Source organism: Carassius carassius, chromosome 31, assembly GCF_963082965.1.
Source record: "Carassius carassius chromosome 31, fCarCar2.1, whole genome shotgun sequence".
In the NCBI taxonomy this organism is placed as follows: Eukaryota; Metazoa; Chordata; class Actinopteri; order Cypriniformes; family Cyprinidae; genus Carassius; species Carassius carassius.
Genome location: NC_081785.1, coordinates 18,982,706 through 19,001,881, shown reverse-complemented (window position 1 = coordinate 19,001,881; position 19,176 = coordinate 18,982,706). Strand labels below are relative to the sequence as shown.

Here is a 19,176-nt window from a genome sequence, read left to right as displayed (position 1 = left end):
ATCATAGGGGGTATTTCAAGTAAGTAATAAGTCACAGGGGTTTACGCAGACAATGAGTCTGGGAACCTGTTTCATATTCCAACACTCCTCCCAAAAAGTCTGTCTTGTAAATGGATGGTGCTTATTTAAATAAATAATAGTAATTAGGAAATTAAGTGTGTGTGACATGTGGAGTGCTGGAGATTACAGCTGATTGGGGCCCTGACAGCCATCTGCTGAACCCCTCAGCTGAGGCCCCCAGAGACACACTACTGCATTATTCATGAGTACAAGAGACTGTATAAAACTATATGAAGGCAAACAGAACCATGTTTTTCCTGTCTCTAACAAAAGGCACAATTTTCCACATTGCACCATGGGAAAATGAGTGTGACAGTTGTTGTGTTTGCGCTCATTAGTATCTAATGTGAGCAGCTAAAAATAAGGGCCATTTTCCATTGTGACCCACCTCTAAAGTCCATTCAGACTCCCAGTGGGGTTGTTTCTTTAGCAACACCACTGAAACCTTACATTCAAAAACTATATTGCAGGATAAGTCAGGCCTTAATGGCTATAAATGTTATCAAAAACATTAGCGTATAGTTAAAAAAAAAAATCCTAGTCCAGAATCATCTGTTTAAGACAAAGACTATTTTTACAAATTGTGTGACTTTCTTCTGTGGATTTTTTTTAAGGAATGTTTACAACAAAGCAGTTTCAGTTCCCACTGACTTACATTTTTGTCCATACAGTTGCAGTCAATGGCAACTAAAACTGTTTGGTTACCAAAATTCTTCAAAATATTATTACGCATAATATCATTGACAGATTTTTATTTTTGGGTGAACTGTTCCTTTAAGTGCCCTCTATCTCTCAAGGTCTCTGTCACTGTCAGCGGTCCTAATAGTGTGAGGGTCACTGTGGCGACTCCACTTAGACCAGACATAGTTCATTACTCTTTATTGTTACAACCTCCTCAGGGAGACAGAAAGATATAGAAGCTGCCACATGTGGAAGGGATCAATAACTCAACAAAGGTCACGTACTGTGTCAACTACTACAGAAAAAGAGGCTAAATGTGAAGGATTCTTATTGGATATGTCCTTCATTAGTGGATATGTTTTTCATTTTGGCATTTCCAATTGATGACGACATGCTCCTTAAAAGAAGTAGGTGATATGCAATATATTACATGCTAGTTTTTATTATATATTTTTGAAGAAAATCTGGATGGCAGAGGGCTGATTGAGCTGGAGAGGAACTGACTTGCTCTCCAGTGTGCGGTGTTCTTGTTCCAGTGCTCTCTGGTTGCTCTTCAGTTCTGCGTGTCGGGTCATGAGCTGCTCGTACTCCGTCGCCTGCCTTTCGTGCACAGCAAGCAGGCGCTCGTGGTCCTGCGTGAATCGGTCACGGGCCGCACACGCCTCCTCGCGCTGTTTCTGAAGGGTCTCAGACTCGGACTCCAGAGTTTGTAGCTGGGCCTGTAAAGCTCCGTACTGAGCCATGAGAGATGAGCTCTGGGAGCTTAGTGTCGAATTTTCCACCTGACAACAAAATAAAAGTGAAAACTGGAAGTTTATTGATTTTGTTTTGTATATTTTAAGCTTTCATAATATCGCATTAAACATAAATTTAAAAAGTATATATGCAAGGTAAAAAGGTTAACTCTACCTCTATTCTCCGATAAAATAAAATAAAAGGGTTATTTAACTCTTCCTCTATTCTCCAATTAAAAAAATAAAAAATAAAAGGGCTATTTAACTCTTCTCCTGTAAAAATAAAATAAAACAAAATATATTTAATTTAATTTAAATATTTTGTATTCCTTGTAGTAAAGAATTCATTAGGGGTTTGAAATGACATGACAGTGAGTAAATAAAAACCCAAATTTATTTTTGGGCAAACAATCCCTTTAAGCGATACAAAACAGCGATGTTTTGTATACTCTACCTGTAGTTTAGCGGTTTCTTTATGAAGAGAAGTGTTGTGTTCTTGTAGAGACGCTGCCTGTTTCTGCAGAGCTAGTGTTTGTGCGTTGAGCTGTGCATTCTGGGAATCTAACTGCTTCAGTTGCTCCTTCAGAAGATCTTTCTCTGTCTGCAGGGCAGCATTCTGGGAAGGTCACAGTTGAATTATGTCAGTGCACAAATAAACTAGCAGGTATTCGAAGTTTAATTTGTAAAAAAAATTACAAATAAATCCACAAGGCTGAAAGTAAATATGCCGTCTTACATTCTTCTCAACATCGATTAGTCGGTCCTTCAGTTTGAGCAGTTCAGCTGTGGCCTCCCTATGCTCCATCTCCCACTTCTCTTTATTTAGCCCCAATCTATCCTGCCCCAAAGACTGCTGGGAAATCTCAGAGTGAGCTGCCTCTTCCTCTTGCCTTTGCTTGAGGGCCTCCAGGTTCTTTTTCACCTGGTGAGGACAGATCAGAAAAAAACGGGCCTGATTTAAGATTCAACAAATCAGACACCTCCCCAACCTTCTTTGTTTTGACATGTACATGCATAATTGTGGTTTGAGAAAGCGTGGACGTACAGTGGAGAGTTCAGTGCGAAGTTGCTGGTTTAAGCTGCTGCTCTCCTCCAGCCGGGACTCCAGGCTCTGGATCTTCTCCTCTCTCAGATCCAGAGTCTTCTTCAGTGCGGACTCAATCTTTGTCTCCAGGATTTTATATTTACTAAAGGGTGAGAAAGTGGAATCTCTGTATATTAGATTTCAATCTTCAATCTAAAAAGAGTGAGATCTTTCTTGGATAATAGCGGCAGACAACCTAGTGAGTATTAAAAGTCTTTTGAGGAAACATGCATACACACACACACACACACACACACACACACACACCCCCTCTTGGATGGTTTACTGAGCACAGTGGAATGTGTCTCTTGGTAGTAAATTTCTTTAAACATTAAGTGATCAGCAACAGCTAGCGTTTTATGACACTATAAGCTGGTGAGAAATGATTCAGTTCACATTCTGTCACGTGTGCTTCTTTTGATCTAACTTCAAAAGAATAACACTCACCACAATAAAGGCGTTAGAGGTGGGGGAGAGAGAGAGAGAGAGTCTATTTCCTTGTTGCGAAAGATGAACACTTCACTACTAATCCCTCTTTAGGGAGCATTTCAGTGAAAACAATTAAAACTGGACTACAGTATATGTTAAGAGTCAGGCCTGTAATTACTTCATACTGTGGCCTCAATATAAAAAAAAACTATTATAAACACAACACTAAACACTGCAAGGCTCCTGCTTGACCACAACACACTAAAAATAGCATGCACTTAGACTCTGATTATAAGGCAATGAACAGTGTTGGGGAAACTACTTTTTAAAATTCTTACATTAGTACTTAACTCTCCTCATAAAAGTCATTTACTACATCATTCCATTACATAGGCGAAGTATGTTCGTTTTGAATTGTGTTTTCTCAAGTCTATTTTACAGTGTACGTTCAAAAAGCAATGTGTTACTTTATCCGTCACTTATAATCTGAATGTACGCATGTTACTTATAACATGCTAACCCCAACACTTGCCATGAGAGGAAGAACAGACAGTGGAGACAAGTGGTGATGACGTACAGTATAAGAGACGGAAACAAATATGTCTACAACTTTAGCAGCACCTCACCTGCTACAGCTTTGAGAGAGCAGCGTCCAGATAAAACAAGACACTTTATAGGATCTTACAACACTTTGTACTTACTCACTACCAATGATCTCTAAAGCTGAGAAAAGATATGACAGATCATTTTCTTAAATCTCACTCACTTGTCCTCCCAGCTGTGTTCTTCCTGCAGGAGTTTCTCTCGTTTCAAGCCGATCTTCTCCAGCTCGTGGCTCAACTTCTCTAGTTCATTACACTGCTGCTGCACCCTCAATTTCTCATTCACCAGCTCCTGCACAACAAAATATGACTAGATTTTTAAATCATAATGTCATAATTTGATCTTCAAGTACTCTACATCAACAGACTTGGTGTTTGGTGACCTATGCTGAAATTTTCCAATCATTTAGTACTTTGAAATCAACTGCAAGCTTGCATTTAGATCTGCAGATCTGATAGAAAACGCCCTACTTTTTTTGAACAAGTTTCATTAATCGGTTTCATACGACATAATACAGAAGAAATTATCTGTCACTAACGATACATCGCAAATTTTAATTAATATATAAGATAATTTGACCCTTTAAAGAAAAGGCAAGGTTAGTTCAGGTTGTAAAATGTGTGATGCAACTCCTCAAAAACAAGATTTATGATATTAATTCTTAGGGCTGTCAAATCGATAATCGCAATCAATCGCATCCAAAATAAAAGTTTGTGTTTACATGCCAATGCATGTGTGCTTTGTATATGAATCTGTAATATATAAATACATATGTATATATTTAAGAAATATACGTAATATATATTTATATATAATAAAAAAAGACATATATAGGTGTAAATATTTCTTAAAAATCATGTGTATGTATGCATGTATTTATATATTACAGATAAATATACACAGCATATATCATGTAAACAAATAACTTTTATTTTGATTATCGATGTGACAGCGTACCTACTTTTAACCTACAAATACATTTATTTTTTGATTAAAAATGTAATGATTATTAATAAAATAATGATTAATTTTTACTTGATGGTTACACCACATGACATTTTAAAGTCATTTAATTTAAACTGAAACTTTTCTTGAAAATAATATGTTTTTCAAAACCATATGAATCCAAAATGAACACAAAGAGTACACTTACAAGAACTTGGTACATTTAAAATCCAATTTTTTTCATATTTATTTTTTCCTTATGGACTATCTTTTATGTAATTGAGTCATACTAACTGTGGCATACCTCTCTTAGTGTGGCCAGAGTCTTCTTATCTATGGTGGCTTGTTTCTGCAGGTCTTTGTTCTCTCTCTCCAGCTCTTTGAGTCTCCCTGAAGCCTCTTTAAGGCGAACCAGCTCTCTATTGAGAGCTGTGCTTTCTTTCTCCATGCTGGCAAGCCTGAGGCAGTTCTCTTCCAGCGCTGTCTCCTTCACCTCCAACTGCTGCTTCAACCTACGTGTCTCCTTCTCCAGCTGCTTGTTCTCCTTCTCCACCTGGCCCAATTCCTGCTCCATTCCTCTCTTCTCTTTCTCCACTGCTTCTGCCCACGTCACCGTCTGCCTCAACCCCTCTAACTCTCGCCGCAGATCTTTCATCTCTGCTTCATTCTGCTTCAGCTCGCCCTCCAGACCTTGAATCTTGGTGGCGCTGTTGTCCAGGGTCTGCTGGAGCCGTTGGTTGTCCTGGCTCAGACTGCTGTAGTTTTTCTCTAGTCTTTCACTTCTCTTGGCTTGGGAGCGGAGCTCCTCCAACGTGCGGCACATCTCCTCATGTTCCCGCTCTAGTTCGACATGTTCCTGCTGTAATTGAGCCAGGCGAGCGGCAGCAGGTCGTAGGGTTTCCAACATACGTCGCTGCTCCAGGTTCTCCTCCTCAAGTTGCTGGTGATCCTTCTGCAGAACAGCCAAGCGCAGGCTGGCATTCTGCGCTGTGTCTGCCAGCTTCTTCAGCCGCCGATTGTCTTGTTCCAGAGTAGCGTTCTCACGCTCCAGAGCCTCGGCGCGTTCGCTTCCAATCTTCAAGGAGGCGGCTTCCCTCTGAAGCTGTTCTCGGACTCGCTCCAGACGTGCTAACTCCCTTTCCAACTCCTCGCAGCGCTCTCCTCTTTCACAGAAAGAGTCAAGCTCTTTAGTCATCTGTCGTTTCTCAGCCTCCAGACGAGCTAGTTTACTGCCTGTTTCAGAGATGGTCTGGTGGAGGACCCGGTTTTCTGTCTCCACATCTCTCACACGAGCCTCACTGTTGACTTGAGCACGCTTCCGGAGGGAGTTCATAGCCTGGGTCAGGTGCTCTTTCTCCTGCTCCAATTCAGAGATCTAATAGGCCACACATACAAACAAATGACATTTATTAATAATTAATCTAATGTTATGACCATCATGCTACACCATTGGCTAGGTCATCTTTAAATTTCTCACCTGTCTGTCTTTATCTGCCTGAATTGTCTCTAGAGTTTTTTCCAGTCTTCGTTTCTCCGTCAGCAGCTCTTCTCCAAGGTTCTCCATGTCCTGAGTTGTCTGCTTCTCTTGGTCCAACTGGGACTGTAGACGCTCCAACTAAAACACACGACACAGAAAATATCTCATCAGCATTTAATATTCTGGCTCTTAGTAAATAGTCAAAGGAAATGCAGAAATTAGATGTACCTTCTTGCTGAGGCTCTGATTCTCTCTTTCCAGTTCCAATGCGTGCTGCTGACCTTCTTCCATGTGTATGGAAGCCTCTCTCAACTCCTGAATGGTGCTCTGAAGGCACTGGTTCTCCTTCTCCAGCTTCAACAGTCGGCTAGACGCGGTCTCATTCAGCTCAAACACAAATGACTTACGGGCTGTAGTAAGACACGAAAAAAAAAAAAAAACAATGTAGCTCTTTATTAGTAAGAGTCCAGCATTCTGATCAGATCAGCTGAGGGGCATCAGCCAAAAATGGTGCCTTTTTAATAGAAGCACATCAGCGCCAAGATCTACCAATAATTTATAATAATTAATAATAATAAAAAAACATGGTCTGAGATTTTAACCCCACTGTAAAGGTATTACATCAGCCATTAGCAATCCAACTGTTCTCTTTGCATATACATTTTTTAAATATATTTTTTAATCAACTATAATTTTTACTTATCTTGTTTTATATATTTTGTATAGACTGTATTTATGTAGTAAGCATTTATACTCGTTTGAGATTTGAGCAATCTGAGTGAGTGGCAAACATCAAGCAGGCATATGCTGAGTCATGCAAGCGTTACCCTCGAAACAATACATATACACACCTAACGGCTTACAAACAGCCTGAGGGTAGAGATATTTCAGAAACCACTTTTTTCCAAGACAACTAATGAACTCCAAAAAAATCTCCCATTTGTGCTTGCCTTATGTTTTTAGAAACTTCAAATTCAAAAGCTCTATTAGCAGCAAATGAGCGTTTGTTCACTTTGCATGAAAAAAACGGCAAGATTCTCTGTTGGTAATATATTTGCATTGGGATGGGTCCTTAAAACAAATAAGCAACAAGCAGAAAATAGGCCAACAGTACATGACCCAAGTTTGACTCTTTATGCTGTATTTTCTAAAGCATATTACAAACTCAAATTCTAAGTTCAAGAGTAAAGTGAATGTCTCAGAAGGTTTCAAACTGAACTTCTGTGTAAAAGTGCTGTGGTGGACTCACTCTCGTTGACTTCATTGTTCTTGGCCAGTTGCTCCAGTTCCCAGCCAAGGTGAGCTGACTCATTCATGCTTTGCTTCTGAGAGATCTCCAGCAACATGTTCTCCTCCACCAACTCCTCTAGACGTTTCTTATCACTGTCCCTGTCCTAAACCACATCCAAAACAGGAAAAATTACTTTAGGGGCTATGAAAAAATACTGATTCACAGATTCATTTTGATGCTTTCTGAAATGTTTCAACTTCAAAACAAAAATGATCGAGCTGGCGAGGAGTGTGCCGCCATGGACGCTCTAGGCGGTGGGCTGGAGCGAGTTGCCGGGGACGGGCGAGCTCGCTGCCGACCGCCCACGATATGGAGGGGCGGCTGCCGTCCGTGAGGGAGCGGAGGAGTCGGCGCCGTTCGCCAGGGGGCCGGAGCCTGCTGCCTCCGTGAAGGTATTCAGAGGAGCAGGGAACGGGGGACTCCTGCCGGCTGCCCAAAACCGGAGGAGCCGTCGCCATTTACCGGGCGGCGGAGGGGTGTCGTGCCGTACGTCGAGGGCCCCAGGTTCCCGCAGGTTCCCGTGAGCGGTCCCCCCCGGAGGGAGGGGGGGGGGGAGTAGAGCGCAGTCTCGTGGGTACCCCCCGGCCTGCAAGGGGCGATGGGGGTATGTGCCGAGTGGGGCGGGGCCGAGGGACGTGGGAACAAGGAGTGAGGCCGGCAATGATTGGGCAAATCAGTGACACCTGCGACCCACCGCCGGTCTCGAGTCCCGCGTAGGAGATGGAAGGATATAAAACTGGAGCGACGACAGTGAAGGACGAGAGAGGACCAGGCCTGGGCTTTTAGTTGTGTTTAATTTTTATTTGAGTGCACCAGTCGTCCGTGAGGGGCTGGTGCGCTGTTTTGTGTTTATTTTGTAATTAAAATATTATTTGATTGTCCGCCGGTTCCCGCCTCCTTCTTCCCGATGATTAGGAAGTTTTTATCATTACAGCATGTTTCCACACAGAGTTGAAGGAACAATGGCATTCTTGTGGACAAATCCAGAGAACCCTCAAGTATCAAAACTTCTGCATACTTTGGAAATTAGTCAACTAGGTCTACAGGATGTTTTATTGCCCCTACGTTACAAAACAATAAGATGAACCAATAATTCGTTTATAATCACATTGTGAATCGAAACCAATTCTAATTGTAAGGTACATAAAGATTCTCAACACAGATGCATATACACACCACCAAAACAATTTCCCATAACACTTACAATTTCCATATCATGCAATTTGGAGCGCAGCTGGAGGTTCTCCTTCTCCAGTTCGTGTAATTTGTCACAGCGCCCCCTGGCCCCAGAAAGCTGCTCCTCCAGCATGGACTTTGTCTCCAGCAGAGTTATATTGTCCTCTCTTAGCTCCTGTGCACAAAAGAGAGGCAAGAGAGAAAAATGAAGTGATGGGCAAAAAGAAAAGACCAAAAGGGATAGAGAGGATGACGACAGCAGACTGAGAGAGTCAGGGGGCTGTCAGTGACAGCTCAGAGGCATTATATCTGAGAATTACAAGCAACGGGGGCCCTCAGCAGGCAGCTGTTCATCAGTCACATGCCAAAGAAACCAGTTCCTACCCTTCTATTTTTTCCAGGTAATGACAAAGATGTCCAGATCAGTTTTTTATACAATGCTGAATGCTGGCATTCTTAAAATGAAAATGAAATGTAACATAGGTTGGTGCGTGGTTACCTCAATGCGCGTCTTGTAGAAATGGATATCGTTTAGCTTCTCTTTGCAGCGAGCCAGTTCAGTTTCCAGGCGATCCACTTTTCCAGCACGTTCCCTCAGAGCATCCACCTCATCACGGTACGCCCGCACCGAACGTGCCTCTGCCAGCACCTGCATGTTCTACTCGCACACAAACACAACCGATGAGAGTTCAAGTTCACTTAAGCTAGAGTAAAGTGTTTCCCAGTTTCAGTCGAATGTGTGAAGTGTGAATTTAAGAAAACAAAGGTTTTTGAAGTTATACCTCCTGCCTGAGTTTCTGAATCTCTGCATCCAGACGCTCAATCTCATTCTTGGCATCGATCAACTGCTCAGCCTTCTCTTCTCTGTAGAGAGTACATACACAATACTGATACGCTCCACTACTAGACTACCAATAAATTGCAAAGGTCGATATTTAGGATATTTAATGATCACTGATAAGTTTTTCTGTTTGGTTGATAAGTCTGGGATTTTAACAGTGCTGAGGCTGTCAGTGAAGGTTGAAACAAGGCAAAACAAAAAGTGTTAACTGTACACACTTACAATTCTTGGCGTGATCGCCGCAGTTTGGCCTTTGTGTCTGCCAGCTCCACAGTTAAATGTTGTCGATCTTCTTTAGAAAGTAGGGTGACAGGGTACATGGACATGTGCTCAGGCCTAGGAAAGCCCAAGAGACTAGGAGGCTGCTGGGTCTGAAGATAGTCCTTCTCCTGGGTCAGCTCTATGATCAGCTAAAGACACAAACCAGATCTATCAGCATCTAATCAGTCATGAGGAAGTTCCTTGTAAATAGTTGATTGTCATTGCTGCTGTTAAGATCAGCATACCTCAGCAGACTCATCTCGCTCGTCTATGAGTTTGCGTAGGTGAAAGGCCATGGTTCGAGACAGAGGGTCCAACTGCTCAGCAGGGATCTCCCTGACCTCCATCCACTGCAGGTCCAAGACATTCTCCTGGTTGTGAGTTACCTGTAATCAAGAGGGATTTTGCACTTCCAATACATGTTCTATATACATATATGATATACTTAAGAAGTTATTTGGCTGAAATCAGGGAAGCTCACTTCTTGAATATGTGTCACGATGGCAGCTTGTGTTTCAATGTCAAGCAGCTTGATCTTCTCAATCATTTCTTCTTTACGATCACACTGTTGGGAAAAATGAAGAGAATGAGGAAAAAAATGGAAGGGAAGGATAGAGAAGGGAAAAGAGACGAGAAGAGGATGGCACAGGGGAAAGGCGAAGGAAGAGAAAAGGGAAGAGAAAGCAGAAGGGGAGAGGAAATGGGAAATTGTAAGGTAATAGGAAAAAGAGATGAATTATAAAAAGGGAAGGGAAAGGGAGGAGGGAAATAAGCAAAGGAGAGTTACAGTTTAAGACTACCACAGATGCTGTACAATTCCATATCACATATTTTTATGAAATCAGCATTGCCTAAGAATTCATTAGTACGCTTTGATGGCGATTAGTCAAATAATCTGCTGGTACAGAGGAAAGAGTGGGAATTAAGTCAGAGATGGAGCCCTTCTTTGAATAAAAGAATGCAGGAGATACTTTCAAACAGGATAAAGACTGAGTTGTGTGCCTCGTGACTGGAATGCAGGATTAGACAAGCTCGAAGAGACTCTGAACAGAAAGCAAATCAGCAGGCAAATGTTACGCTGGGAAGCTTAATGCTCTAAATCAATGTGAGCTGTTTATTCTCCATTCACAGAACAAGAAAAACCAGCTAGAGACGGGGCTAAAAGTGTGAAAGTACCAGCCTGCACAGAACAGACACTCGAGATCCTCAATCCTCAGGAAAAGGAGTAGACATAAAAACATCTTAGCATATCTAACCCAATAATCTGTGCTGGCTTCTCTGGGACATATCTGGATGAATGCTTTATTTTGTAGCATAATGAACGTGTGTTCTTTTTTCTTTGGAAAAGCAGGGGCATGCCCGGGCATGGTGATGTGGATATGATTTCCTGGCGCTGGTCTTTAAATGTGGGCTGGGGATCTCTGCTAGTTCATTATGTTTACCTGAACAGCACAGCCCAGTATCAGCAACAGCAGTCTCTTCACCTCCTCCATGCTTTTACCTGAGGGAATCAAACGGTTAGAAATCACAAGAACTGAAAGTAAGATGCTATAAATAAAACAACAGAAATGACAGAAATAAGCCTTCGTTTTAACCAAAAAAGAGGACGTTTATACAAAAACTTTAGCAGATACTGCAAGTTATGCCATAGGGATTTTGAATTTTTTTATTACATTTTTTTATAGTGCCACATTCTACTGTATCAAGTACTGATTTCAGTGTTGTTAGCTAAAAATAAAGCAAATAAAAAATAAATAAATAAAATGTTGCCTTGGCAACTAAAATAATATATTAAAACAATATTTTATAATACATTTTAAGTGTTTAAATTACTAAAACTGAAATAAAAAAATAAAGCAAAACATAAATATAAAAAAAACTAATAAGAATGTCAAACGTATATACCAAAATTACTCAAGCAAAATTAAAATGAGAACACAGAATATAAAAATAAAATCGATTTCAAAATATTAATAAATACTATAATACTACATAGATAATACTAAAATAACACTGATTGTTTTATTTCTCTTGTATAAGAGAAGTATGCTTTTAGTCAATCCTCACAGCTAAAGGGTCAATGCCATCACTGTTGCTCAATGTCAAAACAACTCGCTCTAACAGTTTGATTATTAACAAAATATTACATTTCTCCTGAGCCATAAACCTTGAAAAGAGGATTTGAGAAAAAAATTCTCTTTCTTCAACCATTAAATAAAAAAACAATCATTCACATGCAGTCTTAAAATGTTACAAAACACACTAACTCTTTAACAATTACACAAACCCTTTGAGAGAAAGTTATTTTTAATAACTATTTTGAAGCGTGTGTCTGTGCGCTGGTGAGTGTGTTTGTGTCTGGCAGAGTAACAAATACTCTGGAGAGAATGGATTGGGTGAAGGGGTGCCGTCGCCATAGCATCGTCACCCCACCCTACAGCGTACCCCCTTTACACACACAGCAGAGGAGGAGCCATGGGGAAAAGACTATTGTCCATTACAAGTGAAGCTTAATGTAAAAACACAAACATCAGAGAGCACAGGTAACACAAGATAAGAAACACATTCACCAGCAGCACACACAAAACCTCTATAAAATCTTACTTCTGTGAGGGGAATATATATATTTATCATACAATCAGTTTTTCCTGACAACATTACTTCCTTACATTATTTCATGACCAGAATTGGTTAAAAGTAGCCCACTGAACCAATATGTGCAGACGTACACTATAACAGCACCCAGGAGAAACAAAGAATCACAAACATGACACCATGGCTATGATAAGGGCCAGGCTATTTTTGTATATGCAAAACCATTATGTACGTATCCAGTAGGCAGCAACAATGAGCAGAGAAGGAAATCTTGTCTATGCACACTCATAAAGGTCAACCTGAAGATCACAATCACATCTCAATACAACCCGAATTCCGGAAAAGTTGGGACGTTTTTTAAATTTTAATAAAATGAAAACTAAAGGAACTTCAAATCACATGAGCCAATATTTTATTCACAATAGAACATAGATAACGTAGCAAATGTTTAAACTGAGAAATTTTACACTTTTATCCACTTAATTAGCTCATTTAAAATTTAATGCCTGCTACAGGTCTCAAAAAAGTTGGCACGGGGGCAACAAATGGCTAAAAAGCAAGCAGTTTTGAAAAGATTCAGCTGGGAGAACATCTAGTGATTAATTAAGTTAATTGATATCAGGTCTGTAACATGATTAGCTATAAAAGCTTTGTCTTAGAGAAGCAGAGTCTCTCAGAAGTAAAGATGGGCAGAGGCTCTCCAATCTGTGAAAGACTGCGTAAAAAAAATTGTGGAAAACTTTAAAAACAATGTTCCTCAACGTCAAATTGCAAAGGCTTTGCAAATCTCATCATCTACAGGGCATAACATCATCAAAAGATTCAGAGAAACTGGAGAAATCTCTGTGCGTAAGGGACAAGGCCGGAGACCTTTATTGGATGCCCGTGGTCTTCAGGCTCTCAGACGACACTGCATCACTCATCGGCATGATTGTGTCAATGACATTACTAAATGGGCCCAGGAATACTTTCAGAAACCACTGTCGGTAAACACAATCCGCCGTGCCATCAGCAGATGCCAACTAAAGCTCTATCATGCAAAAAGGAAGCCATATGTGAACATGGTCCAGAAGCGCCGTCGTGTCCTGTGGGCCAAGGCTCATTTAAAATGGACCATTTCAAAATGGAATAGTGTTTTATGGTCAGACGAGTCCAAATTTGACATTCTTGTTGGAAATCACGGACGCCGTGTCCTCCGGGCTAAAGAGGAGGGAGACCTTCCAGCATGTTATCAGCGTTCAGTTCAAAAGCCAGCATCTCTGATGGTATGGGGGTGCATAAGTGCATACGGTATGGGCAGCTTGCATGTTTTGGAAGGCTCTGTGAATGCTGAAAGGTATATAAAGGTTTTAGAGCAACATATGCTTCCCTCCAAACAACGTCTATTTCAGGGAAGGCCTTGTTTATTTCAGCAGGACAATGCAAAACCACATACTGCAGCTATAACAACAGCATGGTTTCGTCGTAGAAGAGTCCGGGTGCTAACCTGGCCTGCCTGCAGTCCAGATCTTTCACCTATAGAGAACATTTGGCGCATCATTAAACGAAAAATACGTCAAAGACGACCACGAACTCTTCAGCAGCTGGAAATCTATATAAGGCAAGAATGGGACCAAATTCCAACAGCAAAACTCCAGCAACTCATAGCCTCAATGCCCAGACGTCTTCAAACTGTTTTGAAAAGAAAAGGAGATGCTACACCATGGTAAACATGCCCCGTCCCAACTATTTTGAGACCTGTAGCAGAAATCAAAATTGAAATGAGCTCATTTTGTGCATAAAATTGTAAACTTTCTCAGTTTAAACATTTGCTATGTTATCTATGTTCTATTGTGAATAAAATATTGGCTCATGTGATTTGAAAGTCTTTTAGTTTTCATTTTATTCAAATTTAAAAAATGTCCCAACTTTTCCGGAATTCGGGTTGTATAATAAAGGTCTGTTTTGCGTGTCTGTTGTCAATGTGTATTTTGGAGTAGAACAGCAGACGTGCAGAAGTGATCATGTGTCAGGGTCACCTAATATGAAAGTAATTTAAATGCAACCTTACAATGAAAACAGAAGTTTTGTATAACTCAGTCACATTTTAAACCATTAAAGTAGTGATACCTGAACTACTAACAACTGGCCATTCTGAGATTAATCAGCTATATATATTTTTTGTTTTCTGATAAATCCCCAAAAAAATTCTACATCTCATTTCATTGTACATGTTTATATGAATTTGACATATCTTATTATAAAGCTGTTATTTCCTACATAACTGTTCTCTACTGTCAACAGCAGGATCCAAAGTCAGTGCACAGGCCTGGGTTTGGTCTTAAAAAGCTTCCTCCTGCCATTGCAAGGTCCACAACACACATTTCCTTCCCCAGAGAGACTGAACCCTGTCCACACACCATATAACAGAAGGTGAGAGGGTGTTTATGAAGGCTGGATTGTGTGTGTGTGTGTGTGTGTGTGTGTGTGTGTGTGTGTGTGTGTGTGTGTGTGTGTGTGTGTGTGTGTGTGTGTGTGTGTGTGTGTGTGTGTGCTTGAGGTGATGAATGAGGAGGTTTGTTCATTAGGGTGTCCATTTTGCTTTGGGCCACAGTTAAACATAGTAGTAGTATGTAATCTATAGTGAATATAGTGAGGATACAGCAACTGATCAAGATAAAAAGAAACTAAAAGTATGCTGATAGTGGGGTGAATCTACAGAATGAGTGTACATACATGTGTGTAAAAAATGAGCAATAAAATGAATTAATGAATAGCTGATGCCAACGTTTACTATATTGTTCTTTTTCAATTATTTTGAGATGGCCCAGTGCATTTTATTAACACATATGTCTGATAGAATTGAAAAAAAAAATTCACTTAAAATACTGGAAAGACACCGGTTTAGTAGAATGATTGAGTGGCTTATTTATAGTATTATGAATGGGCGATACCTGATAATGGGTCCTTGGCGATGGCCAGCACATTGGGCAGGTTCATGAGGATGAGCTGCTGAAGATGCTCCTGAGAGAAAAAAGAAAACATGCTCGTTGTAAACAGGTAGAACACTGTGATGGCACCTTAAACATTCGGCCTATGTCAAAGGACAACAGTGAGGGGCGAAGTAGGTGAGGTTCAAGATGGCAGCCAGCCTGAGAGATGGACAGGTGTCAATATTTGGGGCGAGGAACTAAAACATGGTCACGGGTAACGTGGGAACAGAAAACTCCTAGTTACAACAGACAGGCAGGAAATCAAACTGGAAATGGGAAACATTAGCAGCCCCAGACGAGGCATGTTTTGGGTGGGGAACATCAAATTCCATCATACGGGCAAAATATGAGCTAGACAATATATTAAAAAAAAAACCTCATCAGAAAAAAGCGTCATCCAGACCTGAGGGCATAAATGTCTAGAGTGAACTTGACTTCAGGCACAATGGCCTCCAGGGTAACTAAGTTCAGCGAAAAGTACACAAAGAACAAGACCAAACAGATCCAATTGACCAAACCCTTCATTCCAAAACACACTTAGATAAGAGCACTGAAATCAGTGACAGAATGACATACCTGATTTATTGTTTTTGTGCAACTGACAAGAAACTATTTTCAGAATCATTTCTGAAAGCTCAACTATGCTTTCCCACAGATCATGAGGGGAATCCATACATGTATATATAGACTTTTTTCTTCACATTAAACATTACATTTTATTTTACACATTACATTACTTGTATATTTTTTAAAAAATACTACTATCCCACTATCACAAAAAACATTCCAAGTTTTAAAAACACATGCAGAGTCTATTTTTCTTTCCATTCCATTGTGGCTCATCTGGCTGTTTCTGAATGGAAAAAACACATCTTGCATAAACCAGCCTGATTATACAGGCAGTCAAAATATGTAGTTCTGCACATCCCCAGCTTCAACAAACCGAAGGCATGCTGTAAGCAAATGGACACACACTCTCACCCAAGTGCATGGCTACACAGCTAATTAGAAAGTGTGCTATCCTATTTGACATCATCAGGCCCGGACCCCCTGCTGACAACTCCATCTCAGAAGAGTGACTCCCAGGGGAGGTCTTTGTGTGTAGAGACCCTGAGATGCGAGCCTCATCCAGTAGAATAGAGCCGGCCCAGCTGAGCCAGACCACACTGTCTTTGTCAAAACTGAGGCCTGCGAGCATTCCTTTCTTTACTGCTGTCCTTCTCAAACATGCTCATTCACAAACACTGAGAATACTTCAGAAGTATAACGAGCCAAAAACTCTACTTTATCTTCTTCTTTGTCCATTAGTATACAGAGCATGTAGCCAAAGGACTTTCAATGCATCAATTTGAATGTTTTCTAGTGATAAACCCGTTAATTGGCTGAAAAAAACTTTGAATTGTTATGAGACGAGAACTAATCGATTTTGTCATTATAGACATCATAACTGGTACAAGGCGTTTTCATTTAAATGCTTCATGGTAATTGTAGCTATGATGGAGGAATTTTCAGAGAATAATGACTTAAATTCCATTCTATTCCTGATGTCACTAGCAATATTAAATTATTAGTGTTAATATGTGAATATTATATTACAATTAATATGAACTATTAACTTTTTGAGATTAAGATGATAGGTGATGGCGAATGTAATCTAAAAAACATTAAATATGAGATATGATCATGTACAATACAAATACATGTGAAATACTGGCCAATAAATATAGCATACACAATATCAACTGATACAAACCCTAACCGATGCAAAATCTACATGTGGAAATACAGTGCCCTCACATGAAACTCCAGATCAAAATTCAGATTATTAAATCAACGTGAAATTATTATTGTTTTGCCTGCGGAGCAACAGTACACTGAACCACAGGTTCAAATGTGACACGTCAGTAGATGTATGGACTATTTTTTACAGTTTGGTGTCTGCTTTGCCCTTTGAAGAGTTTGAGAGCCATGGAGACAATAGACTAACATTGTTTGGAAAAGAGCAGCATCAACATTCTGCAAAACTTTTCTGTCCACAAATGAAACAAAGTCACACGGCTTTGTAACAGCGTAAGTGTGAGTTTTCTTTTTTTGGTGAACTACTCTTTTCAGAAATTCACTCTAGTACAAGTCTATTGTATTGCAATGCATTTATATATCGCCTTTACATCAGGTAATATGGTCACTGCATATCAACATGCATGTAAAAAAAAAAAAATGTATTTTCCCTAAATGCAAGAAAACCCTTAAAATCCACTTGAGTAGTCTTGTCATTCCTGTATTTTCAGGACCACTGATGTAAGACCACTTCTGCGATAACTATGCACAATGGAATAAGCTAAGCACTCTGGCATGAAACTTAAGTGTTTCTGACTGACAGCCAGTCTGGTGTGTATAATTACAAACAAGAGCACGTTTCAACCTGAGATGAAAAAAAAATGCTCTTTACGGTGTTTGATTCGACAGCTGCACTGCGATGGGGTGCGTAAAGTTGAGTCACGTTAAGCATCTCTCCATGAACACCTCATTCTTTATTTACCAGTTAACCTGATCATTTCTGCGCTGCTAAATTCAAGCAGGCTGATTACTAGATTTGAGTCATACGCAAGACGAGGAGGCTTTCGTGCCAGCGTTAGTATCTAGTTTCAACTAACAGCTGAGGACGAAAAAAACTATGAAGGATCAGTTAACACTTCTTGTCTGACAGAGATACCATGTCAGATACATTACAACTGTAGAAACTACTGCAAATACACACAACAAAACAGAGAAGAACTGTAAATGTAATATCACCAGATAGCAGATAATAACAAGACAACACAGGCCTGTACCTGCAATTGCACCATTACTGAAAATGACTTGCCTGAAGTAAGTTATTGATGGACATGTATCCATATCACAACATGTTTGTTAAAAGACTAACCTCACATATTCTCTCTAAAGCCCTTTTAAAATAAAAGGACTATTAAAGGAACAAAAAAATTACATAAAATCTAGGAAACTCAAAAGCAAATAGAGACAATTATGATTTCACACTGAGGAAATATTGGAGTGTTGGTTTTGTCCATCCAACTTCACTTAGTATTCAAATGGCATTTTCCACTGTAAAATCATGACAGGAAAGATAACCTCAGCACCTTCATACTTTGTTACGCTACGGGAACATCCACAAAAAAGGGTGGTTTGGCATATGTCTTCATGAAGCCATTGTGCAACTGGACAGAATAATTGGAAAGTTTCATAAAACATTCCTGAGTTCATTTCCTCTGTTGCTGCTTGGAACAATGCCTGAACAGTAAATTAGGACAGGAGACCTTTGGCTCTGGGGCTGTTTTCACGGAGGTCCACACTGGTATCTGCCCAAACCCTGCTGGGTTCATGATTACAGGCCAGTGCTGTCAACTCACGATCATTATCTATACACTTGGAGTGTGAGTTGGCATTCAGAACTCTTTTGACACTAATCAGTCTAAACTGATATTTAATAAAAACTACATTAACCGTATTTACTTTCTTCATAAACGTTCCTGCTCTTATTGTCCATGTTTCATCAGCGCATGTTAATTTACAGAAAAATAAAAATAATTATTAGTTAACAAAATGTAACTTTTCACACATTTCTGCTCACATAACCAAAGCTGTATGGACTGGAAACAATAATATTAACCAATTATATCATGACCTAAGATGATTCCATCTAATCATATCCTGATTGATAAAACCAAGTCCCACCCTACATTACGTTCTGCTTAAAATGTCAAATTTGCATTGCAAATGCAGTCATGTTATGTGTGACATTTTACAGTGTTCCATTTCAAATAAATGCTGTTCTAAAGTATATTCTAAGAAATGTTTCTTGAGCAGAAAATCTGCATATTAGAATGATTTCTGAAGGTGGCACTGAAGATGGAAGTAATAGCTGCTAAAATGTATTAAAAATAGTTTTTAAATTATAATATGTCAAAATATAGTTTTTTTCCCTGTATTTGATTAATAAAATAAAGGTTGTCTAGCTGAGCATAAGAAA

The 19,176-nt window shown here is 39.9% G+C and overlaps 1 protein-coding gene across 1 annotated transcript in view; it reads right to left on the bottom strand.

Moving 5' to 3' along the window:
- LOC132111712 (protein Daple-like) overlaps positions 1 to 19,176 on the bottom strand; it is a 58,275-nt gene that overhangs the window by 16,161 nt on the left and 22,938 nt on the right. Inside the window, exons 4-20 of the mRNA XM_059519270.1 lie at positions 15,111 to 15,180; positions 11,025 to 11,083; positions 10,064 to 10,147; positions 9,828 to 9,968; positions 9,544 to 9,731; positions 9,263 to 9,344; positions 8,980 to 9,138; positions 8,509 to 8,655; positions 7,263 to 7,407; positions 6,242 to 6,423; positions 6,014 to 6,151; positions 4,841 to 5,911; positions 3,755 to 3,882; positions 2,521 to 2,662; positions 2,212 to 2,397; positions 1,930 to 2,091; positions 1,246 to 1,523 (exon numbers count right to left, since the gene is read on the bottom strand). Of these exons, the coding sequence (XP_059375253.1) occupies positions 1,246 to 1,523; positions 1,930 to 2,091; positions 2,212 to 2,397; positions 2,521 to 2,662; positions 3,755 to 3,882; positions 4,841 to 5,911; positions 6,014 to 6,151; positions 6,242 to 6,423; positions 7,263 to 7,407; positions 8,509 to 8,655; positions 8,980 to 9,138; positions 9,263 to 9,344; positions 9,544 to 9,731; positions 9,828 to 9,968; positions 10,064 to 10,147; positions 11,025 to 11,083; positions 15,111 to 15,180 (3,362 nt within the window). The remainder of the gene's footprint in view (positions 1 to 1,245; positions 1,524 to 1,929; positions 2,092 to 2,211; positions 2,398 to 2,520; positions 2,663 to 3,754; positions 3,883 to 4,840; positions 5,912 to 6,013; positions 6,152 to 6,241; positions 6,424 to 7,262; positions 7,408 to 8,508; positions 8,656 to 8,979; positions 9,139 to 9,262; positions 9,345 to 9,543; positions 9,732 to 9,827; positions 9,969 to 10,063; positions 10,148 to 11,024; positions 11,084 to 15,110; positions 15,181 to 19,176) is intronic.